Source organism: Pecten maximus, chromosome 16 (genome assembly GCF_902652985.1).
Source record: "Pecten maximus chromosome 16, xPecMax1.1, whole genome shotgun sequence".
Classification (NCBI taxonomy): Eukaryota; Metazoa; Mollusca; class Bivalvia; order Pectinida; family Pectinidae; genus Pecten; species Pecten maximus.
In genome coordinates, this window is record NC_047030.1 from 34472916 (window position 1) to 34500305 (window position 27390).

Genomic DNA, 27390 nt, shown 5'->3' on the forward strand with positions numbered 1-27390 from the left:
ATAAATTTGTTTTCCGCTCTTCTATGTTTCCAGGTACAATGTGACTATTGTGATAAGTGGTTTCATACGCAGTGTGTTAATTGTAAATACGAGCATGTGAACGATCCAGACATCAAATTCAACTGTGGGTGCTCATAGGACTGGAGGAGAAAATCATTGAAAACAAACAGACCAAAGAATCAGATCGGAATGAGGCTCAAAATATCACTTGCCTTTTGGACTGCAATTATCTGGATTTCTGCTTTCGTATGACCGCCTGCACTATCGTCATTGTCACAGCAGAATATTATATTAGCAGGTTTTCAGGTTGTTCATATACAAAAATAATTTTATTAAGTTTGTTGATGGTTATTGAAAAAAATTGAGAGGTTGTAACAATTTAGATTTCATTTCAAAAGTATTTGCTCACAAAACCTACCCAGCAGAATTATGCAGATTTAAAAAAAAATTAATGAATAGAAAAACAGAAGAAACTTCAATATTTTCAGAAATGGATGTTTGTTGGTTGGGAAAAAATTGTTACCATGCTGGTCTGTCAAAGATTGTGTCATGTTCAAGGTATTAAATGGCCATAATTATATTTATTTATGAAAAAAAAAAAAATGTTGCTGATATTTTATTCCCAATATTTCATTCATTGTAGATGGAGTAATTTGAATTTGATGGACTAGTTATAGGATATTCAGAAACAGTTGAATCCATCATCAACACATTTTAAAATGTTTAAGCAGACATTTTCAGTGAATCAGAGATTTATTGAAATATTTCATGATTTAGCAGTTTAAAAGTTCAAGAAGATAATCAAACAATGCCAGAGTAATATTGATCATTGCAGAAAATGAAAGAATGAATAAATACTTGATTGAAAGAATACGTAATTCATGAAATATAAATGTTGATAATTTCTCGGAAGATATAATATCCAGCAATTTTACCGAATCTTTGTCACAAACGCAAGCAGTATATTTTTGTTGAACATATAATGTACTTTTATCTGTAAGAAAACAACATACTAAACACAAGGGTAATTTTGTTATTGTGGTAAGGTGATGGAACTAATGCATTATGGGTAAACGACATGAAATTATTGTAAAAAATAGCTGAAATCCACAGATATCATTCATCAAGTAATTGTTTTTCTACAGCAAGGATATGTTTTAATCTTAGCAGCATTTTTATGTATCCGTTAATAACTAACAATGATAAGCAATTAAGGTCATGCTTTACACATAAAGTGGTCACATGGTTGTTGATAAGTAGTGTTAGAAAATTCGTAAGTTGTAATATTTTTGTGACGGCAGAAATTGTAATTGAACACAACTCCTGGAATTTCGAGGATGATCTAAAACTTGAATTTATACCTAAAACAATATTAATTTTTCATTTATACTCAAACTTAAATAAATGCAAAAAAGTAAAAACATTTTGAATACCAGCATTCTGGAAAGCTTACAAAGAAAGCTTCGGTAATGATAAAGTTAAATGGGACATTTCATAAATTGTCAATTTCGATGGGAGACAATTGTGAAAAAAAATAACAAAGCTGTTTTCTTGAATATAAATGTTGTAATAATTCTAAATTGTTTAATATTTCCTTCTAGAGTGTCCTATTGAAAATTATCATGTTTTTTTAAAATTGTGTACTGTTAAGTATATATATTGTAATAAATGTCACAAACAAAATACAACATGCATGTATACAAATGGTTCATTGTAATCTGTATCTATGTAATTTATGGTAGTATTCAAATATTGTATTGAATTTTAATTTTTGTCTTTTCAATTTGTTTAAATAGTCACCGAGTGTTAAATAGCTTTACCAAATTATATTCTGTTTTATTATGTCACAAAAATGGTCCTGGCAGCTACTGTGGCTGAATTTAATCAATACAGCTGCTGTAATTATGAGTCAGTTCGTTAACACTTATAAGATATAAAGAGTTAATTATCTTTGCCATTGTTATGAGATGTTCCAGTCAAACTGTTTCATAAAAATCCATTTCACAAAGTTACAATTGGAATGTCAGCGTATTTGGAAGCTAAAGACAAATTTGGAAAAAAATTGCCAAATATTGCAAATATCATATAATAGACATATTAAGAAAAAAAAATATCCTGTAACAGGAATAAGATTATAGACTTGGATACAATAAGGCCTTCAAAGTGTTTATTGATGAATAATTTTTGCGTTGCAGCAAAATGAAAGATACTTATCGTAACAGGGGAAGTAACTCTAAGATGTTTTGCCACTGCAGCAGCTATATAAGGTTGTCCAAGTAAATAAAATGCTCAATGGTAAACTATCTTTATGGCGGCGCTGATTTCCTTCAATATAGATAACTTTTCTACTTTAATATGTTCAAATTATCAAAAGAGATAACTTCAATAGTTTAGAATATTAACTGAATATATGTTTAAAAAATTCTTTAGCGTAGAATTAAAAAAAGTTGAACTAAAAACGGATGAAGAGCTGCAAGTAAATTGTCATAAAAATGTAGTACTATATACTATATTTTCTTTGTAGAAGATATATCAAAATGTCCAAATCATTAATATATCTGGTTAAAATCTCATAACCCTTTGCTAAGAATTATTTATGGATTAGACAGCATATATTTCACTTGCTAGTTCATTCAAATGACCTTAAACTTAAAATTTTTAGAAGATAAGGATAAATGTAAGTTTCTAAGAGCAGTGCTGTTTTTTAATATTAAGGGCCAATAAATAGGGAAAATAAGCTAATTATACATTTTATTTCTATGATTATAGGAGTTTTTGACCTTTATATTTTTAGATTTTATCATGAGATAGTCTCTATTTTTTATGATTTTTTTTTTTTGAAACTTGATTCAAGGACATTTGATTAATACTTTTTTACTTATTTTAGATTTCTTAGCAGTATTTTGATAATGTTATTTTAGCAATTCTTATTTTGATATTTCAATGCCTTTTGGTACAAGAATATGTCACTTTTGTTTCGGATGGGTAGATTAATGGTTCTGCCCAGCGGTACTTTTTTTTGCATTTATGGTATGAGGGGGACACACTGTTCCTGATGTTACCAAGTCTATTAGAAATAGTGTTAATTCACAAATACATCTTCATAAATATTTATGTTTGCCTTTCCTTGGTGAATTCGAACTGAAAGTAAGTAATCTCAATTATGATTTCAAATCTTTCCATCCGTAAACCTTCAGAACATAAAATATTCTATTGCAAAAAACTGGGTGTACTTGTTCGGCGTTTAGACTATGCATAGTTATAATGAGCTGAGGAATTTCTATGGCAGTTCAGTAAATACACTGACAAATTTTACTTCATCGTCCTGCAGTTTGTGTTAGCTCCTTGGGCTTATTGCAGGAAAAATCAGGTAAGTTGTCGTTTGTATCGATATGTTCTGTGAATATGTACTTTCTGTTGTGTTTTCAATAACATTTAACTCCTTTATTGTTAAAAAAGTATCATGTCGTCATAAAAGTGTATACAAAGTTGTTTGAAAACGAAAATTATGATTTGCGAATTTCAAGATTTATTTTATACATAGATCTGAACAAGGACAGTCTTGGAATGTCTTGAAGAGAAAAGTAGATAGATTAATAGAATAGTTCACCCCTTTAAAGAGCATGTGTAGTTTGTCTTTTCCCTAGGGTGAGATAAGAAAATCTCACTCCGGTAAAACTCCGGATATCCCTGTCCAGGGTAAGAGAAAACCTGGTACTGCTATCTACGCATTCAACAGAATATGTAAACAACCATTCGACGTAAATCAGCTAAAATTTTAGTTAACATTAATGAGGATTAACTCATTTGTACTCGCACGATTTTGGCTACTGCATGCACCTGGGGTAGTAGCATGTTGACAAAGGACATTGTGACGATAACTCCATTCGATGTTTGGTGTATTACACCATTGTGACGATAACATCATTCAATGTTTGGTGTATTACACCGTTGTGACGATAACATCATTCGATGTTTGGTGTATTACACCATTGTGACGATAACATCATTCAATGTTTGGTGTATTACACCGTTGTGACGATGACATCATTCGATGTTTGGTGTATTACACCATTGTGACAATGACATCATTCAATGTTTGGTGTATTACACCGTTGTGATGATAACATCATTCAATGTTTGGTGTATCACACCGTTGTGACAATGACATCATTCGATGTTTGGTGTATTACACCGTTGTGACAATGACATCATTCGATGTTTGGTGTATCACACTGTTGTGACGATGACATCATTCAATGTTTGGTGTATCACACCGTTGTGACAATGACATCATTTGATGTTTCGTGTATTATACCGTTGTGACGATAACATCATTCGATGTTTGGTGTATCACACTGTTGTGACAATGACATCATTCAATGTTTGGTGTATTACACCGTTGTGACGATAACATCACCCGATGTTTGGTGTATTACACCGTTGTGACGATGACATCATTCGATGTTTGGTGTATTACACTATTGTTGCGAGCTATTTGTTTTGTTTTAATTAAAATACTTTTGAAGTCGTATATGTGTTTGTCCCAGGATATTTAAGTTTCAGGATGTTTGTCTCAAAAATCTAACACAACATACTTAAACTATGCCATGGTCTTTAATATGCATTTGTTTCGTGTGTGGAACATCATTCATTTGCGTACTCATTTATTGTGACATCCTACATTTCTGTGCCCAATTAGAATTAATATTTTCTTCCTCTCTTATAATCCCTTTTTTATGTAATCCTTCCAGCTAAAGTTTAATAATTTGGGGAGGAGTATATGAAGTATTTTGAATGTTTAAATATTCATTTTCTTCCCACATGTCCTGTGCCAATGATTAACAAACTGTTTTCACCGACAATACTACATGTAAATTTCAGTAGGATTCCCAGCGAAACTTTGACGATCAAATGCTTCACTCGTTCAAGTGAGATGTCTATTCCTCAGAAGTTCGTGTTAATTTCCCAAATTTGTTATGGTATATAATTATAATAAACTCCAAGAAAAGAATTGTTTGAATACCAAAATGAAATTAATAAATGATTTAGGACTCTTATTATGAATTAAAAGTCAAGAAAATTACCAGTGAAGATTTTATGTAAACACATGATAGAAAAGTTCAAACATGAAAAAGATGAGAAGTAGAGCTATGACGTTTTTACAGCATGAAAACAAATAAATGGCGTTTTATCAACTTTTATATTATGTGTACTGTTATTTTAATCGTAGCCTCTTGTTTACACCTTTTGAACGAGTGAAAGAAAATGTTAGAATTATTCTTTGAATCAAAAACTGATTTGAACTGGATCTGGTTTATTTCATTTTAGATCCCGTTATTTTTCATATGCACGTTAATAAATTTTTAATATCTTACCTGAAGTTTTCATCAAGGTTAAGTATAGAGCTGTTGTGTCCTGTATTGTCGTTGACAACACAAATCAATCAAAATTAAAATATCGTTTTTCGTAGATATCACTTACGGAATGTATTTCTTAACAGTTGTTAAGAGTCGACAATGTTTGATTTGGATACACTGAAGATTTCTTCTGAGAACAACTTGACAATCTCGCTTGAAAAAAATGATTAAAACAAGATATGGTCAGTATATTATGATTTTGTATGTACATGCAAATTTGTAGGAAATGTGTAATATAGTGTCCCTTCCTTTTGCTCATAAGGGACGTAATTACAATCGAAATCGAAAAAATATTTGAAACTATTGTCTAAGTTATGCAGCATGGCAGACTGATGTTACCTTTGTTACATTTAAAATGCATTCAGGTAAATATGAAATTAAGATTGCAGCAAATTGTAATTCATTATGAAATTTGGGGAATATTTGTTAAATATTATTAAATTTGGTGAATATTTGTTAGGTTAATTATTAAATTTGGTGAATATTTCTTAAACATATTATTAAATTTGGTGAATATATTTCTTTAACATATTATTAAATTTGGTGAATGTTCGTTTAACCTATTATTAAGTTTGGTAATATTTGTTTAACATATTAATAAATTTGGTGAATATTTCTTAAACATATTAAATTTGGTGAATATTTCTTTAACATATTATGAAATTTGGTGAATATTTGTTTAATCTTTTAAAAATGGCAAAAGATAAAAACCATGACATACACACTGACATCTACAATGGCGCGGATTATATGTTCATGTAGTTATATAAGTGTAACTTCCGTTGAAATCTCGATTAAAGTTAAGGCTGTGTACTAGGTAGCTATCATTACATCCCTGATAAAGATTAGTGAACGTACACTGTCAAACTTGTTACTTTTAAAAGGGATTTACTTTTCGGGATTTTATCTGGTGAAAAACCGCGCAAAATTTTAACAGTTAAAATAAAATCAACAAGATAACTTGTTTCATAGTTTCCTTTCCAGGAAAGAATAATAGTGTCAAAGTTTGTTAAACTGCTTAAAAAGACGACTTGAAAATTAGAACTAATCGAAAAAAGTAGCCATTACTGTAACTATCCAAAAATACGGAAACTGTGTTAAACTGGCCTGTCGTATTGTTTCTTACGGTAAATATTCTCTAGCAACGTAGGTCTAATTTTAGTTATTAAGCGACTAAAATGTTGTTTATTTCACTATACACGTAATTGCATGTACTGATCTCATGAGGATATATTCCCCTACCCGATTATGACAAGTGGAGTGATTTCATTCTATTTAAAGAATGCATGTAAGTTATATATATTACACGTAGACATTTTATGTTCTTTTGTTTTATTTAAGTATATATATACACATGTATCACTATTTAGAAATCAGTTGAAATTTTCATCAAATGGAGATTTTAACAACATTAATAATCAAAGAAAGTAAGAATACAAACATGAAATGTTGAAATATAAGCAATTATGATATGTTGTATAGTTAAGTAGTGTTTTTCCTGTATCGAAAATTCTATCTCCATCAGTAGTTTTTAGCACGTTAAATCCAATATTTTTAAGTAAAGTGGTAGTTTTTCGCCATGGTATGTAAATAATCATTAATTCTGTATCCTTGTATAGCACTCACACCAATTATGTACTAGAATCGGTGTTTTTAGTGTATTCACGAGGTATTGTTATTGAAGTTCATATACTTTTACGTTTCTGTTACGTTTAACGTTTCCATTTTGGTAAACAAATCAGATTTTATATTGTGTGGAAATCATGTAGTTTTAGTATATATTGTATGTTGTATATAATGACCTAACATCATATTTTAATAGCGTTTTCATTCATTGACATGTTTAGAAAAAATAGATATATATTATTTTTTAATCTGATGATAGAAGTTTTACTATTGGCAATAGATATCTCTTCTTTAACACTTAAGCCGACACGAATATTGCTACCGTAGATATAAATATATATATATATACTTGCTTTTGTGGCCCCATATCAACAATATCTTTGCCATGAATGGACCCAGTAACACTACGATTAAAAAAAAGATATCTTATTGCAAAAAGTTCAAGCATTTGTTTCACTATTATCAGTTATGATTTTTAATTTTCTATTCTTAAACGTCACAAAAATTTCGTCAGTCGGTCTTAGCTGATAAAATTCAGACAGGTTGACGATTTTTAAACTTAAGCTTTATATCAATTTGGATTTATTAGGCAGTGGTTTTATGTAACTGTTTCATATTAATTATGTGCTTACAGGGAACTATAATTTCATTCGGTAAATATTTGTATCAATATGATCACTTTAATAATTTATCAAATATTTGATATAGAACAGACACAAATATGTAATGTATATTTTGTCAAATTAATTGAAATGGGAAATGCTTTTAATATGTATGTATTTCTCATTACGGAATGTGTGAAATCGTCAATGTTCAAAAAACATAATAAGTTTGATAAAAATATCTGCCATAACAATTATTTGGACCACATGAATTGCTCTTAAACACAAATAATAGAATATCAACCAGTCAAAAATAAATGGAAATAATCACCAGTAAATTAACTAAACAGTATCGGGAGGTATCGTTTACGTAAATAAACACAATCAACAACTCTTTTTGATAAATCCATACATATAGTTATATCATGGCTCCAATTTCGTACAAAAATACAATTCAGATAGAGAAAACAGTGCTATTTACTGCGTTTTAATTTGAACACTGTTGAAATACACTTGTAATTAATTTGAATGACCAATATGTCACAAAACAAACCTAAGTCACAATACGAGAAATAAAAATAAAAACCCAGCGAATTGTTGCCAATCTGATTCTAACTTAAAGTTTGTATACATAAAATTTCAATACAAAAAAATATAGATTTATTGTTTATTTCTTATGAAATATCAACATTATTTTACGAAAACAAGTTAATTCAACTCACAAGGATTGAAGACCGCGTGTGTACCTTACTCCAGAGAAACCCACGTGGTCGTAGAGCTGACTTCTCTCATATCCAGTTTAGAGATTTGAAGGTTTGTCGCCTAAGGGAAAGGCGAGTTGCTCCACTTTAACACACTTTGTGTATCCCCTGAATAAAATTTCATGTAAAACATTGAAATGTTGGCAAAGAAAAGAAAATATCCAAGATATGTACTTCTTCACCAGACATAAACATGGTATTTGAGGGAACCCTTATTGAACAGTCCCACCTTCGCCGCAAACATGTAACCCAATCATTCTCATTATCATAATAAATTCTATGTACTTATGTTAGAAATATGCTTTCTTTATAAAATAAAAAAGCTATGAGAAACGTCACAAACTCATCATTTTTTTAAGAATAATAATACATTTGTCCTTGTATCTTTATTTATACCAAATAAAACATCTTAAACGCTATGAGAACATCACAAAATCATTGTCCATGAAATATGCCGTGTGTTTACGTAATAAAAACATCTTATTACATCTACTCGCATTCACATAAAGAAAGATAGTTCATCTATTATAGGAAGTCATTTTCAGTAAATATAGCACTGTTATTTAGAAACGATGTTTGTTGTTGGAATTAATTTCGTTATAAAGATATTTCAAAGAAATATAACCGCATGCGAAATAGATGTTTGGCGTTAAAATGTTAGAATTATTGCTTGGTGTCGTATAGAAGTGTCGTATAGTCTGTGTGCCTATTGTAATACTCGTATCATTATCATAAATCTAAACTGAATTTTGTATAAATTTTCATTCAGACAAGTTGAGAATTAAATATGATATTTTATCCAAATTTGTATCTGTCTTTTGTTAATATATGGGGCCGCGGTGGCCGAGTGGTTAAGGTGTCCCGACACTTTATCACTAGCCCTCCACCTCTGGGTAGCGAGTTCGAAACCTACGTGGGGCAGTTGCCAGGTACTGACCGTAGTTCGGTGGTTTTTCTCGGGGTATGACCCTGGCTGTTAATAGGACGTTAAACAAAATAAACCAAACCAAACCAAAATGTTAATATGTATGCATCGTGTATGCAGATCCTTACGGTTCCTACGTAAAGCAGGGATGCTACTATCTAGATATATGGGAAATTGACAAAAGGGACATTGAACTCCTAATGTCTTAAAATACAGTTTGGTTGTAGGCTGGCCAATTTGTTTGTGCATAAATATAAAGAGCCAATCGGGTAATGTAGGGAGAGTTTTTATTTCTAGGTATATCCGATCGATAAATCAATGTATCGAAGGTATTTGCGAAAGTGTCTTACCTATTTTGGTAACTTCTTTGATGAAGTCATCCTCTTATAAAAACAAATTGCCGGGCGAGGGGCACATTGAATTCGCATGAATATGTCAATTGTCTGTCAAACACAGCAAAGACGTGGTCAATCTCATCTTGGCGATTGTCGCAGGTATAGCAAAATGCACAGCTATATACATGTACTTGTATCGTCTATGGCCTGTTTGGAAACAAATTCAAATGATATGAAAATAAAGGCGCTCGCTTGCTTTGGAATAGGGAATTGTAGTGTAAAGAGTCGAAAAGTCAAATGCCTCGATAGAAAACATATTTTTAAGGAGCGAATGTTCAAGATTTATATGAAGTTCTTTGAAGTCACCACGTTCCATTAATACCCTATCTGGAGCAAACAGCACCTAAATACAACCGCAGCCCTGACTTTATAGTAATGTTAGTAAGAACTTCGGATAAAGGTTCAGTTGAACAACTACTTCATCGTCGGAAACCCACGGTTGATTGCACTACGCTACACTTCATTTAAGTGCAGTCAACCGTGGGTCTCCAACGATGCAACTACTCGAGCCAGCATTAAAACGTTGTTTATAAGGATTCTTGGGATGTTCACGAATCCAATACGAACGAGGGAGATCAGCATCCTTCTCGCTACCATGGATTTTGAAATATTTCCATACTGAGGAATGATTCGGACAGTATTTCGTCTTTAGAATAACGGAGGGAAATGTATAGGAAGGGTTGCCCTGATTGTCAAGTAAGCCTAGTTGTTTTTTGTAAGCAGGGGATTTGATAGTGAGATGATCAAATTGTTAGATGCCTTATGTGCATGCACAACCTATTTCAGTTTTGACTTCGAGATCAAGATACAGACATATATTGTTTTCATTTTGGATTTGAAGCTGCTTGTTGTTTTATGAATTATGGGACCTGATGGATTTAATCAACTCCGATAGTGAGTCTAATGCAGCACATTCCCGTCTTGCCCATTCTCTGCTATGTTTCTACGCAATCCATAAGTATCTTGAAATAAATATTCTGTAAGATTATAAAAAAGAAAATGGCACTAATTATAGGTTTGTAGGTTATTTAATGAAGAAAGCTTTACATTTCACAATATGCGGAATTATTATCCTTGACCCACCAAAGAGGAATATGTTGAACTTCTCAAATCATCAATAAATAAAGCAGCATCACAAATACATTCCTTAAGTTTGGGGAATGATACGAAGACTAAACCCAAATGCTTTAATTGAAGGAATTTCAGAAGTGGGTGTTCACGATTGGCCAAATAATCTTTTGACTTCTGAACTCGCTCTTGTTGGTCAAGGTTGAAGCGCGCAATGATCTCAATATAAAAAATACCCACAACAAATTGATCGGGCAGTTAGCCCCAAACACTTTAAGTCCATGGTCGAGTGAGTTACCCACTTCGCCACTCGATCATCTGACATATTGTTGTCATTCCATTTCAGAAATGCTTCTTTCCTTTTAAAATATTACTTCAAACAATTTACTTTAAAAGAAATATCACATGAATCTTTTGATATTTTATTTCATTTATTTATGAAAGCATGACCATGATTTTACAGACAGATTCTAAAACATTTGCCTTGCACGAATAATTAAGATGAAACAGTGCATTTGAAATAAACCTAAAGCAAAAGAAAACTAAGAAATTGTATCATAAATTATTCTGCAGGAGAACTTAAGTCTACTTCTTGTAGCAAATAAACAACACTATTAAGACATACAGAAAATTGATAATGATATATGTGCGGGGAATACACTGTCACGCATGACGAAGATGGATGTTACACACATACAAATGTACTATATTAGTAATATATCTTTAAATATGACAAGTTCTACATATTCAAGGGAGGAAATTCAAGAATATACATTATGAAACAATTAAAAGTAAAGTTAAGTCAGAACAGTTCTCGATACAATGCCCGACATAATTACTCCCTTTCCCGTGCACCAGGTTTGGTTTGACCGAAATTTAGATTGAATAATTGGTCCACATGTAAACACCGATCATGATTCAGGAATGAACAAACAGGCCAAAAAGGGTCATTCAAATAGCAAATCCAGTGATGTCGGTGATATTTCACAAGCCTATAAATCATTATTCAAGTGTAATTTAACAGAAGTGACTTGATCAGTTGTTAGTATGTACCATGACTAACCGTGGACCTTACTGTTGACGTGTAATTTAAAAACAAAAACAAAATACATGTGAATAATGCATGTTTCAGGGGGACATAATTAGCTCATTTTTATCACATAGATAGCCAAACCGTTATAGCACATAATAGCATTGGTTTGACTGGATTTGACTTGATATACATGCTGATATCGCACACATTTGGCATATGGAGAGGCATTTCAAACATCAAAACTGTTTTAGACACTATTAAGAACTATGAATATGACAAGAAGACTGGTTTTTATTAACAATTGTTCAACCGCTGAGTTTGCGGTCAAAGATACATAAATCTGAAAATGGCCCAAAACTCCTTAGTTTTTTTTGCTTTTTTTTTGTTTTGTTTGTTTGGTTTTTTTTTCAATTACCCTTCTTACTATGATCAGATGTGTTAATAGTACGGAATGGGAGGGGCTTTATAGATTGAAATACCCCCTTTTATGCCATATTATTGTAATTTTATTCACAGCCGCCATTTGCATCTCTAGGTCAAAACAAAATAAGTGTGTATACGTACCTAAATTCAAATCCGGCCAAACAAATGCTCCTATTTTGTACTATAGACACGTGTAAGCATATCAACATGCTTATTTGGCAGTTTTGATTATTTGTGTGAGTTGTAATTATCAAATGCTACGTCTTACCACAAAGTAACCCCACAGAAGAATAGGTCAGCATCTACAGAAAATAATTACTGTAAACGTGGTTATTTTCGCGAGTGGTTAATTTCGCGATTTCGATACGTAAACTATACGTGTGTAATCACATTTTGAGAAACAGTCCACACCAACATTTTGGTATATTACACGACTAGTTTTGTGCAAATTTGTATTTGCTCGTTTTTAAAACTCATAAGAAAAAAAAAAACATGTTTGTAATGTTTTTGGTTATGAGTCATATTTTCTGGGTCAGACCAAAGAATGAGTCACCAACAGCCAACAGCATTGATTGGTTCTGACCAAAGAATTTAAGGGAATTTTGCCGTTCTGAAGCACACTTATTATCAATTGATTCATTGTAAATTTCGTTAATACAATACACTTAAAATTGAGTTTTCTGTTGAATAACATTTATTGTTCACTGAAAAAAACTAAAATACAATATCGTTCCTAATTTCCACACAATCAGCATATTCACTGGGCCCTTCCAAGTACATTCTCTCTCTTGTATCAATATACATCACATTATCTTATATATACTCACTAAACAAATATATAACTGTGAAATAATAAAAAAACTAAGTCAACTTTATCAAATCCCTGACTCTATGGAAAGACATATGATATGCTACAGATATGACACAGTGTGTTACAAAGGTAAAAATTGTCAAGTGTGGTACCTGTTCGACAGGTAGGATGAATACTATGAATATAAAGGATGAACACTAGTTCGAGGAATGCATGGTATTCGACGAAGAGCGGTTAGAGAGTTATCCGAGATTGCTTACAAAGAATATATGAGGACGAGGTCGGGGCCAAGCGAACAGTTCGACGAATAGAGTTTGGTTTGTTTGTTTTTGTTTAACGTCCTATTAACAGCCAGGGTCATTTAAGGACGTGCCAGGTTTTGGAGGTGGAGGAAATCCGGAGTTCCCGGAGAAAAACCACCGGCCTACGGTCAGTACCTGGCAACTGCCCAACGTAGGTTTCGAACTAGAGAGTATTAGATTTATACGGGTTTGAATAAGTGGGATTTTATTGTAAATCAAAAACAAAAATGAAATTTACCAAATGTATCATATTGCATTGACAAAACAGTAGGAGTAAGGCTATAACAAATTTGACGTAAATATCATTAGAGAACAATAAATGCAAATTTGACTTATATTGCAAATGAATGATATAGTCAGGAAATGTAATATTGAAAACACCAGTCATATCAACAAAGATTCTTAAGTCGTGTATGTCGAAGTTTGACTTTGCTATTATCGATAAAAAACCCAGCTCCTAAAACACAATATATGCGAAATTGTCTTACATTTCAAAACGGAAACTAGCAGTCAAGCAATGTAATATTGAAAATATCAATCATATTAGCAAAGATTTTTGAGTCGTGAATGTCGAAGTTAGACTTCGCCATTGTCAGTGAAAACCTAAACTCCTAAACACAATATATGCGAAATTGTCTTACATTTCAATACAGAAATATGTTGTCACGCAAATTAATATTGAAAACATCAATCATATTAACAAAGACCTATCTAGAACGTTGAGTATTTTGAAGTTTGACTTCACTATAATTAGAAACAACAGGAAATTATGTACAAATTTGTTTTAATTTTTAAGCATGAAATCAAACAAAGTAATAATAAAAAACATCAATATATGTTAAAATCTACTTAAGCTGTGGGAGTATGTCGAAGTTTGACTTCGATATTTAAAGAGGTATACCAGGCTTCCTCCAATTAGATATTAAAGCTACGGGAAACTGTCAATCATGCATTGATTAGTTACTCACATTTAAATTAATCAAACATTTAGAGTCAATATTTGACATCGTACATATACAAACTTCTTGTCGCGTTACATTAACTATGTATACTTATAATACATTTCTTCGTGACATTTGTATTGGTGATGTTGATAAAACAGGGAGTATTTACAACACAAAAAATAAATCCCCATCATTTATCAATCAGGAGAATTTCGCCGATCTTTATCTCTATGCATATCTGTTCCCGACAAATGCCTATCTTTTCCGCCAAATGCCTACCTGTTCCGACAAAATGCCTATCTGTTCCGACAAAATGCCTATCTGTTCCTACAAATGCCTATCTGTTTCGACAAAATGCCTAGCTGTTCCGACAAAATGCCTATCTGTTCCTACAAATGCCTATCTGTTTCGACAAATGTTTATCTGTTCCGATAAATGCCTAGCTCTTCCTACAAATTCCTGTCTGTTCCGACAAATGCCTATCATTATAACAGACCAGTTTTCGTTTCAAGAACACGACATTACCTGGATTTGATAAAATATTACCCCTGGTTTTATTTTGAGGACGTGCCATGATATTTATATATAACCTAGATTTACTATAAGTGTCGTTGATGAAGCAGAGGACACTTACCCTTCCAAAACACCTGGTCTTGTTCTCCTTGTAATTTTCAATGGTTTTGATATCAATCGTTATTTCTTTTTTTTATTATTTATATATTCTTCGTTAATTTTTAAAACCATTTTAGATATTGGCATGAGTAGTCAGTATCAATATATGTTTTTAGGAATGGTAAGAGAATACAAAATAAATTATACTGTTTAGTTGTGAATTTATTGTCGGAAATAAAAATCCTAGACCTAGTTTCAGACATTGTTGTCTCTAAGATTCACCGTAACATGATTTTACCGATAGCTACTTCTAAGGCTTTAACCCTGAGCAATATAATATACATATCAGAAATCAAAGTATATGTTAATCTGATAATTCGTGTATTGCTTAATTCTATAAGGGACTTATATTTATATTCCTGTCAGTTATATCAACATCTAGACTTGTTTCTACATACACAGGTATATAATAAAATGATATACATTTACAGACAACGTTAGCTGATATTGATTTTTTGCGATAAATTCAATTACAACGGATAATAACTCAAACATAACCCCCTTGAGCATTATTAACTATAAAGTATAGCGAAAATTAAAATTAGCATCTATGTACAGCGTAGTAATTAGCGAAATTTCTTTTCTTTTCTAAAAAACAATGGTAAAATAATTAAGACTCGGCATCATTATCAACTTAAGCATGAGTAATTGTTCATTTACATAATTTCCCTCATATACTGGGCAAATTTTAAGTTGTGTTTGACCATTTATTCTGTATTCCGCTATGAAGGAAATTTACAACAAAACGCACTAGACTAGGAATGACTTATAACCGCATACCATGACAGGTTTGACATAATTTCTACAATGTTAATGTGCAATCACTTAAACTAATATAACAACACGAAACAAATGTACAATATATCAATGATATTAATATATATTAACATTGATAAACAATATCGTTCAACTGAATGTTTATAAAACACATCAATCCCTGGAATTTGACTGGATTTATTAAATTATCAGAGATCGATTTTGTTTACTAGGTAAAACAATATAGAACATAGGCAAGACGATTCTAGAACACAGAGTTCAACTAGTACAAAAATAAATTGATTTTAATACATTCACATTTATAGCAAGTCATTCACAAACATTCACAAATTATTTGAAAAACAATGTACTATTTAAAAAGGATTCAATATAAAACAAGATTTTTTCTTAAATCCTTTTTATTCTCTTTGTTTATTCAAATAATAATACATATTTTGATATGCATGATAGCTTTGCCCTTAGTTTCTTTTTCACAATGTTAAACGTTCACATATTGTAATACATCATTAATAGATAAAATTATAAAATAATACATCATTAATAGATAAAATTATAAAACAATACACATCATTAACAGTGTTAATAAAACAATGGATGACATATTGTATGACATGAAATCTTGGTGGTGTATGGACATTCGCAATTTTCGTGGTTGATAATGAACCCCAAAAGTCAATATAGCGAATTTAGTTGAAATACTGGGTTACTCTTTTAGTGTTTGCTAGAATAAACTTGACCTAGATTCTTCTGGTCCTGATACAATGTCTGGTGTAAGGGCTCCTACACAACACACGGCGTCAGGGCCAGAGGATTCTCAAGGCTAGGAACATACTACCTGCAAGTATATTTCATGCTTTACAGTATCAAATGGACATGCCTTATTTCAATTTGCAAGCCAAATGATGAGATGAGCAAATATAAATATATATAATCATACAGATCTTACGTTATTGTAAAAATGAGAAATATTTTTAATTAAAGAGAATAACCTAGTTTCGAAACCTTGATACAAAGTGCTGGAAATATATACATTTATCTATATTATATTTACTTTGCTATGATTAAATTTCCTTTCAAATTTCAATTTTAATTTTAATTTTTAATTTCACAATTTTTCATAATGTTCTATTCTGATTGAAAATTTTATATTTACTTTGTAATGATTAAATTTCCTTTTAAATTTTGAGTAAAATTTTATATTTATATTAATTGTTTAATTTCAAATTTCTTTTCTACATTACAACGACAACTGTTATTGTGGATATTATTTATATTCTTAAACAGGGGTTAATGCATTCCATTGAAAGAAACTAGCATATATTTAAAATTATTAGGTTACATTGTAATCTGAAAATTGCATTATTATCAAAACAAAAGACCAATGAGGTGATACGCCATTCAATATCTACATCATCTCACTTGTCAATTAATTGTAAAGATTCTAAAACAATGAAATACAATATTAACATATTTACATCAACATACATATATGTACACAAACGTTTTTAGTCGTGCAATTGTTATTTATGAAAAAGACATTTATAGGAAAATTCAAGAATATAAATACTTTGTATTTTCGTAGAAAAATAAAAAAACAAAACAAAAACAAAAACAAAAAAAAACATTTACACTTCCAACACATGATATTAACTATTACCGATTTGAGCTGTTTCTTTCAAAATGGCAAAGAATTCAAACATTTTCAAAATATTGCTGAAAAAGATTATTCTTAAATTGACTGTATTACAGCCGAAACTGTCAGATCTATCATATATATAATACTATAAACAGATAAAAAAGACTAACTAAAAAAGAAATTGATTAACGATTGATCAGAAAGAAGCTTCTTGAAGCTTTAAAGAGTCTCCTACAAATAAATAGGGTGCAGTATGTCCTACGTGTATATAAGACAACTGTCTTGGCAACAATGAATCGGTTTTGTTCAATTAAAAGTGTCAATTCAGAAATGGCACAATAAAAAAACAGCAACAACACAATCCAAGAAAAACTCTTACTTGCATGTCTCCCAAGAACACATACGCAACATCCATTCTATAAAAAGACAATCTTTCACACAATATTAAAAATGTCCTGCTACAAAGAAACCTAACCAATACAATTTCTGCCACAATTAAAGACGTTTTGTGACAACATACGCTAGAATGGACGTAGCCAATAGGAAAATCGGACTGATGACTGATAAGTTATCACCGCCGGAGATTAACTGGGACTCGGCGTCCGCAGTAAGACAAAACCGTCCCCGGAAATCCTTGACGTACACGTTGTCTCGGAAGGATCCACGAAGAATTTCCTGGAAGAAGATCCTGTCGGATTCCTCACCTGACTGGCTATAACATCCATATTTCTTATAGTCGTCGACTTCAGCGCATCCAAAGGCAAAGGTAGCCAGCATAAGACCTGGAGAGGCAAGGAATGAAATTATCAAATATATGTATTATGTGTATTGAAGATAATACATCACTAATATCTCGTCACAATTGGCAGTTGGCTATTCTTCTTTTCGATCGAACAAAGGAATATACATATTGTTTAGTGTTTAAAGGTGTGTATTAGCGTCTATTCGTGTAATAAACAATGTATGGATTTTCGAAATGCCTTCGGCGTTTCGTTCATAACTACATTTCGTGATAATAACCTGATAGCAAGAAATTTAATCTAAGACATATTTTTTCACAAAATTAGAAATGATTTCATTTGATACAAGGAACTCTTTTCCTGTCAGAAGGAATGTTAGAAATAAAAATCAATAAATTCTTTGACATCAAATATGAAACAAATAACACATCAAGAAACAGTAGGAGAGCGGTTGGCATCGTTTGTTTATCTATAATTCTCATTTTAAGCACGTGCCATTACACGGATTACGTCACATGACGTCACATGAATTATGTCATATGACGTTATATGGATAATATCACATGACGGCACATTGATTAGATCACGTGTCTTCTTGTAAGTCATCGTTATAAATGCGGTTTGTGTTTAAATTATTGCATTCTAGATCTGTTTTCATAAGGAATAAAATGGAATTAGTTGACATGTACACAAAGCCATAATTTGTACTCAAACTAAAAAAGAGGATGAATTTGTTATTTATAGGGAAACCTTGGCAAAGTAACACAAATAAAGTTATGAATCCATGAGCTCCAAAAGGATTCGCGTCTTCTGTCCGTCGACGTCACCCGTCATGCAAATACAGATAAACAAATATATATAATACCACATGTATGAAGTAAGAACCGAGGTAATTACGACAGAACCATAAGACTTCGGCTTTACTCGTTGTTTCTGTATAAAGACTTACTTTTAGAACTGAATACGGTGGCGTAAACATCCCCCTCCCAAACCCCACACCTGACGACCTTCTGTGATCCTGGCCTGGCCGTGTCACACGTGTTCGGGTAGAGAATTCCTGTTTGACTGCCTGTGTTCCAATTGTTGTTGTTGTTTACATTCTGTTGGTTCTGTGTCTGGACATAGTTACTGTCTGTTCGTCTGCACTTCGTGTTCGTCAATCCGGGTGCTAACTGGCGTATGACCTCATCATCCGGGTACGTCAAATTTGACGTAATAATCATGTGACTACACCTGTAACATTCCAATCCTGAAACAAAACAAAACGTTTTTATAAACATTTTTATATTGTGATCATGTAATAAATCAATTACTTTCTTATAGTCGATTCCCCTCGTTTATTGTCCTGATTTGGACGAATCTGTGAAGTGATATTCTAATTTCGTCTGTCACTCATTCACCCCTTGATTGGCGTCGACTAAATAAGATTCGGTTCATAGAGCTCAAAACACATGATACCTAGAGCTCTCCTTCAAGTCCATCAAGGCGTATGAAAACATGGAACCTGCACAAATTTACTAAACATCACGTAAAAGATAGATTCCGTTCTCCGATTTTCATAATCAGAAAACGTCGACATTTTCAGTACACAAATCACGTTATCGCGATCTCTGATACCTCGAAGACCCTGTCTGACTCGAAGTAAACATTCAGTTGATGTGCTAAAATTAAAAGTAAAATTAAAATACATTCAATTACATCCAATACTCTGGATATCTCGAAGTTTTTTTATCCGTTCTACATTGGCTTCGAGATATTGAGGTTTGACTATGTATTATACACGCGTAGAATATTAGAAGTTCTGCTCCGTGTTCAATAATTTTTCAGCGTGAACAACACAGGTTTGCGTTAATTTTGCGTTCTGGACGTGAATTTCGTGACGTGTGCAAAGGGCTCTCTGCATTTACATAATTAATAAATGATGTCAGCATGCGAGAGTTGAAAAATTAATTGGATCGTGCACAGCAATAACATACTAAGTAAAGATGTCGCAAAATCATGGTTTTATATGTATCAGCGAAAACAGAACTTTTTATCAAATGTTTATTAAAATGATTAACATAAGAATCTATTACATGTACAGTAATAGTGTCTCTTAAGCCAAATATGGCTGGGTGTTGATGTATGTTAATGTTTAAATGAAACTTTGCTTGTATATTATTTATAATGTATATATCAACACTTTAACAAACATATCTGCATCTGAATCTGAATCTGAGAAAAACTATGTATGGACGCATGGACAAAGACCAGAGACCCACTCGATTTGCACTCTTCTCCTTCTAGAATATATCTTCCGGTCACTCAATTTGTAGCTCTTCTGCTTCTGAAAGATCTTCTACCTCTTCCGTTTCGAAGCTGGAAGATTTATCTTCCAAGATGGCGGAGACCATGTTTTAAGTGTGCAAGTGATGAGTTTCACTAGAGAAGGATTTATGACACATACATGCATGTGTTTGTGTCATAGTGTTTGAGAAAACTTTAAAACTTGTTTGTTTAGGGTTATATTCTCCCGGTTTACTAGATTTACATATAACAGATTACGATATTCTTAGAAAGCATCTCTTCCGAGAGGAGTGCAAATCGAGTGGGGCTCGGACATCGTTGACGAGCAAGCTGCACACCTCAAGCCAGCCATGCATGTTTATAATGCGCATGCGCCTTTCTTAGATATTTATGCTGTGTTGATGTTATCCGTTGCACTGTGTTTTTATCATAATGTCAACATAGACAAGTAAGTAAAATCTTAATCGCACGTCTACTCATATCTCCGACGGCGGGCTTATCTTATCGCGCATGCGCACCAACCCGTCGGGGAAGGAGAAGTCACCCACTTAACGTGTGTAAGGGGCGACTTATGTCGCGATATCATTGGCAGATTTGGGGAGGGAAACTAAAACGACAATTTGAACACAAAAGTGTACCCATTGAAACATTCTAGGTTTGTATTTCCACTCTAATTCCGTAAGTTTGAAATATGTGTGTAAATAATTTTTAATTAACGGTCTCGAAATTATAAAGTGCATCCCAGAAAGTCCTTTTTATTTATCTAAATGATATAAAAATGCAAGTTTAGGGCTAAATTACAGCTATTTGGACTTCTTTATCAAATGATTCGTCAAGATATCATTAAATATGGTGAAATAAAAATGGTTGGTTACTATTCATGTGTATCAATGAACAGCCCGTTGTTGGAAAACGATTATCAGAAGGTTAACTCATTAGCGGCCAAATTTTGAACTTTATAAAAACTGCAAATTATTCCCAAAGATGTTCGATGGATGAGAATTACAGGAGTGTATGCTTGTTTGTCAATAAAGTCAAAGTCTACAATGAAATCACTGAGGACTCAAATATAGCCTAACCTACACAACTAAACACGTGTTTTATTGTTTTTGTTTATTTAAATTTTGTTGTTTGTTTGTTTGTTTGTTGTTTTTTTTAGCATGTTAGCAGTTTTAGCTCATTTATGTCGTATTAATATCAATAAATATAAATAAAGACGTTTGACATTTTGTTTGTTTACTAGCAAGTACAAATCATCAGTTTACAAACACTGGTGTATGATGACTAATCCTGCCGATATGTATATGCATTGCGTATTATTTAAGTGCTATTTCATGTACAGGTACACTACACAACATGTTAAGTAAAATTGAAGTGCCTTTTTATCTGGATTTTACCTTTTAAATTACATATCATGAAGTTTTTAGTAGTTTTGTAAATCCTTTCAAACATCTTTTGGATCATAAATTTCGTACAGTAACAATTTCAGCCCTTTGAGAAGTTAAATACCACACAGGGCCTTGACGTAAATTCCTATCTCACGATATCCGTGTGCATAGTCGCACATCTGTACAGATCGTGTGTTATAGGGATTTATACCAAGTCCTTGAGGTAATTCTGGAGGGTCTATATGATAGGGTGTAACATGTAAAATATAATTCATGAGTAATGCTTTTTGACCCAGGAAGAGACATAAATGATACAGTTTAAAGCAAATAATGAATATCGGAATTTTTCATTTTGTTTCATAACCAAATGTACAATTACTGTTAATTTCAGTTTTAAATTGTTTTCTATATAATTCGATTATCCACATGCCACACGATGAATCGTCTTCATAACGCCAAAATCTTGTAGGACAGCATTGTCGGTATAAAGAGGGTTACTGTGTATGAGATATAAAAAGTGTCTCTATGCATGTGTGTAATTAGAAACCCGTATATATAAGCGTTTATCGTTTAAAGACCTCCAGATTATAAATCGGTATATATGAGTATAGGTTCAATCAGGTGTCGGGAAGGACTTGAGCACGGTTGGAAATCTTCAATACTGAAATGAAACACACCTGAAAAACTGTTCAAGTGACTAATTTATGATCGGCACATATGAAGTCTGCCGTGCTATATATCGACTGATGTCGATCCTGACTGGTTTAACATGGGAATGCTACCTCTGTGAAATATTACGAGGGGGGTTACATTTTCAAGCAACAAAAGCCGAGCTAAGGTCAATCGGGAATCGTCGGCATTTTCCGTAAACGAGACTGAATACCGACAGTTTCCGATTGAGCAAGCTTCACCCCTGAGGAGAATGCGACAGTATGGCCTGACCTCTGTCATTAGATTAATGGAGGTAGACAGGCTGCAACTAATTAATTATATAGGCATGTCTCCCTCGTAAAATGTGTCCTCGGCTTTATACACAGATAGACTTGCTGAAGTCCGGCTATAAGAATTTTCATTCGGTTTACTTTGGCCTCAGCTGACTCCAGTAACCTTCTTCAATATGATGTAGGTACGGAATCTGCCGAGATGTGGCGAGTGGCTAAGAATGTCAAAAGAATCCGGAGAGAACTGAACTTCAAGTTTCTTTAGTAATACAAACACACATGTTTTTCGGAACGATATATTAAGTAAATATGTGACCGTGCTGTGTTCTTACCAGATTTTCCAGTACACCCAAATGTACAAATGGGTATCATTATACATGGAAGTTATTTTGCGAGAGACCGGCGTCTTCCAATGATAAGTCATTGGTTTTGGTTACAGCTAGATTGAGATTTCAATGGACATACATTAACATCAAATTTTAAAGACAATTGAGAAATCGAATTACAAAAAGAACACATAGGTTATTTCACAGAAATTTTGGAAAATCATCCTAAACCTTATTTATTCTGTAAATAGTTACATGTATATATTATCGTGGACATATACATTAGATGATACATGTGTACCGTGACGTGACGTCATATTCTATAAATTACTATGACTCTCCCATGATTATTGATTAGCTGCTCAGTCACGTTGATCCGGGATAACCAGGTACAATAAATCCTAAATTATTAAAATGTATACCTGGTAACCGTACTGGAATGTCACGTGATATACGTATATTGGTACATGTATCTCACATTCCCAAACACTGCATATATAAGTTATGAATGGTACATCTATATATACATGTATATCTATATATCGATTTTGGGCGGGGAATTTGTGGCATATACAAATCTATCTCTAATACAGATATATGTAGTAGAAACATGAGTGTACATGTCGTACATGACAAAGTGACTCAAAAGGATGCACGCGATTTATCCTGTGTATGTAAATTGAAGTACGAACTGAGAAGATGAAGAAAGAGGGTGAATGTTTCATTCATCACAATCCATACAGTAGCGCGCGCATTTACTCCATCTCCCTGTCCCCATCTCCCTGTCCCCATCTCCCTGTCCCCATCTCCCTGTCCCCCATCTCCCTGTCCCCCATCTCCCTGTCCCCATCTTCCTGTCCCCCATCTCCCTGTCCCCACCTCCCTGTCCCCATCTCCCTGTCCCCACCTCCCTGTCCCCATCTCCCTGTCCCCCATCTCTCTGTCCCCCATCTCCCTGTCCCCATCTCCCTGTCCCCATCTCCCTGTCCCCCCATCTCTCTGTCCCCATCTCCCTGTCCCCATCTCCCTGTCCCCATCTCCCTGTCCCCCATCTCTCTGACCCCATCTCCCTGTCCCCATCTCCCTGTCCCCATCTCTCTGTCCCCATCTCCCTGTCCCCATCTCTCTGTCCCCATCTCTCTGTCCCCATCTCTCTGTCCCCATCTCTCTGTCCCCATCTCCCTGTCCTCATCTCTCTGTCCCCATCTCCCTGTCCCCATCTCTCTGTCCCCATCTCTCTGTCCCCCATCTCCCTGTCCCCATCTCCCTGTCCCCATCTCTCTGTCCCCATCTCCCTGTCCCCATCTCTCTGTCCCCATCTCTCTGTCCCCATCTCTCTGTCCCCATCTCTCTGTCCCCCATCTCCCTGTCCCCATCTCCATGTCCCCATCTCTCTGTCCCCATTCTCTGCCCCCTCCTCATCTCACTGCCCAACATATCCCTGTCCCCCATCTCACTGCCCCCTCCCCCTCCCATCTCACTGCACCCTCCCTTCTCACTTCCTCATCTCACTGTCCCCCATCTCACTGCCCCCTCCCCCTCCCATCTCACTTCCTCATCTCACTGCCCCCCCTTCCATCTCACTTCCTCATCTCACTGTCCCCCATCTCACTGCCCCCTCCCCCTCCCATCTCACTTCCTCATCTCACTGTCCCCCATCTCACTGCCCCCTCCCCCTCCCATCTCACTTCCTCATCTCACTGTCCCCAATCTCACTGCCCCCTCCCCCTTCCATCTCACTTCCTCATCTCACTGTCCCTATCTCTCACTTCCCCCCTCCCTTCTCAATCTCCCCATCTCACTGCCCCACCATCTCTGCCCCTCCCCCATCTCACTGCCCCCTCCCCCTCCCTCCAACCCACTCACACCCCTTAAACATTTTAATTTTATATACGATATATCACCAAATAAAAACAATTGACATTTTCCTGATCAGACAAAGACGATTTTGTAAAATGCCGAACTTGAATCATCAATGCTCAATTATGTCTTTTTGTACTTATATATAAATATGCCTACATTCCAGAAATATTTGTACGGTCTGAATGAACGTGACCTAGTTTTACATTTGGAGTATACGTACGTAGTATACAATTTACATACATACAGGTAGGTAACACCTACACACCACGTACCTGTCTTTTGTAAATAAACAATTATATTGTCCCAAACAGGATAGAATTTCACCCGAGGGGGAATCAGCCGGAAAAAATCTATATGTTTTGACACCGGCTTTCCACACATTATAAATCTCCATATTTTCTGACTCGTTACGTAAATAGCTACCAGTAAATAATCGTATTATGTACAAATAAGTACTTATATAAGCAAAAAAAATGCCGTGGGCTTGGTCAGATGAACAGGTATATGCTCTTACAAGAATGGCTATCGTAAGGCTCCGAGCCATATATCTACTGCGCAAGATTGAGTTATTATCAGCCAGGCCATAACAAATAATATTACTGTACCAAATATAACAGGCAGTAAACAAATCGTGATCTGTAGAGAGCTTTGTAAATATTATATACATACATATACATGCTTCACAAACACGGCAGTCATTTATATACAAAATATATCCAAGCGAGAATTTCAGTAAATCTGAACGACACGATGTTTTGAAATATATTCTATTACTCTTATTTTGACCAGAAATACAACAGACCCCCATTCAGAGCTTGTAATATAGGGTTGACGAATATATATGTACGGATATCAATATTTCTGCTTCTTCGTCCAATATATCATTGGGGTTTGACGGTTTATCGAACAAACTTTAAAGTTTTAATCAATTAAATATCGGTCGATATCTCCAGTGATTATATGCGTATTAATAAATATCCACAACACATACATGTATCACAGTATGTATGTAAGCCGAGATTCACACGTGCACAGCATAAATAAGGTTGTTTTGTAACCATATATAGCCAGCGTTGATTTAAATTTATGTTCAAATATGACGGTTGATCTCTATAAACAAACAATCCTAGTGGAAGTGGAAAGCGAATGAATACAAGTATATATATAAAGATATATACCAATAAACTAATACCGGACGTAAAACATACCACTTCATATATTTATATTATATATATATTTAAAAAAAAATGATAAATGTATACCTGTATTACATGTTTCTAATCAAACCAACTTACCTGCGGTTCCGGTGTAACAAAGTGCCAATGTAACGCTTATAATCCAAAATAATGCTGCCATTTTGAATATTTTTTAACAAGCACGATGTTTTGGCAGTTAACAATGGACGTTGAGTGAGTAACCTGCGACGGGTATATGTGTGTTGAGGAAGTCACAGTGTCACGTATCGGAACACAAACACAAAGCCACAGGTGAGAGGACAGGTAGGGGACGTAATCAGGCGATTCAACCTTACCTGTACAAAGGGAGTATACTCTAATTTACAGGTAAACGACCGTTTCATTCAAATAGTGACCTGGGTTTGTCCTGACAGCCTTAAGTAGGTTCTTCCAAGGTCAAAACTACATACATTTACACATCTAACTTTGAAATGAAGTATATGCATGTCTATATTTAGAACAGAATGCCTTTAAATTTATACAACGGTGTACATGTTGAAGTTAGATGCTAGGATTTGGGGGTAACAAAACACAAATATATTTAATCTAATTATTTCTTTTGTTCTTCATTTTCCGGAAGGACTAGCAGTTCAATAAACACTGCTCAAACACTAACATGCCTTGATTTTTTACTTTGTTTTTCACGTTTTTATGGTTGGGTATTTGATTATTACGTCGATAAAAAAATAAATTAAACTAGATTGATATTTTGTGTGTTTTATACAAAATTTTGAAAACTTCACTGAATTTAGAAAGAAAACATAATTATGTTCTTTCAACAAACTCTGCTTGAAAATATTATAACGTGCACAGACATATCAGATAAACAATAACGAGAGAAAGAATGAATGTGGACAAGATATACCACAAGGGCTGTCCAAAGGATTTTTTTTCCCCCTTAAATACTGGTTTCAAAGAACTTCCACCTGACTGAGAAAATGTCGGAACATCATATTTTTAAAATGGATATAAAAATCGGACAGTATCGGCAATATCTGTCCCGACAAACTACTGCAACAAATGATTGAATTGTCGATTCAAGATAAATTCGCAGAAAATTAAACAACATAACCTCATAACAAACCTAAACCGTGACTTCGGATCCAGATTTTCAATCGGAACATAATTAATTATATATCGGAGACCTATAATAGATAGGTATATGTGACAGAAAGCTTTCTGGCAGGCTCGTGACAATGGACACCGAAACAATACC

At 33.7% G+C, this 27390-nt stretch overlaps 2 protein-coding genes across 3 annotated transcripts in view; one reads left to right on the forward strand and one right to left on the reverse strand.

The window, feature by feature from the left end:
• LOC117314685 (uncharacterized protein C01G6.5-like) overlaps positions 1-9207 on the forward strand; it is a 31609-nt gene extending 22402 nt beyond the window's left edge. For both annotated transcript variants that reach the window (XM_033868772.1, XM_033868771.1), the window contains one exon: positions 34-9207. In XM_033868772.1, coding sequence (XP_033724663.1) covers positions 34-138 — 105 coding nt within the window. In that variant the 3' untranslated portion in view covers positions 139-9207. The remainder of the gene's footprint in view (positions 1-33) is intronic.
• Positions 9208-12928: 3721 nt separating this feature from the next.
• Positions 12929-26425, reverse strand: LOC117314687. The gene is made up of 3 exons (XM_033868773.1): positions 26235-26425; positions 19085-19384; positions 12929-18177 (listed from the first exon to the last, which is right to left on the reverse strand). The coding sequence occupies exons 1-3, from the start codon at positions 26293-26295 to the stop codon at positions 17891-17893; spliced, it is 648 nt and encodes a 215-aa protein (XP_033724664.1). The 5' UTR covers positions 26296-26425; the 3' UTR covers positions 12929-17890.
• Between the last annotated feature and the right edge of the window lie 965 nt (positions 26426-27390).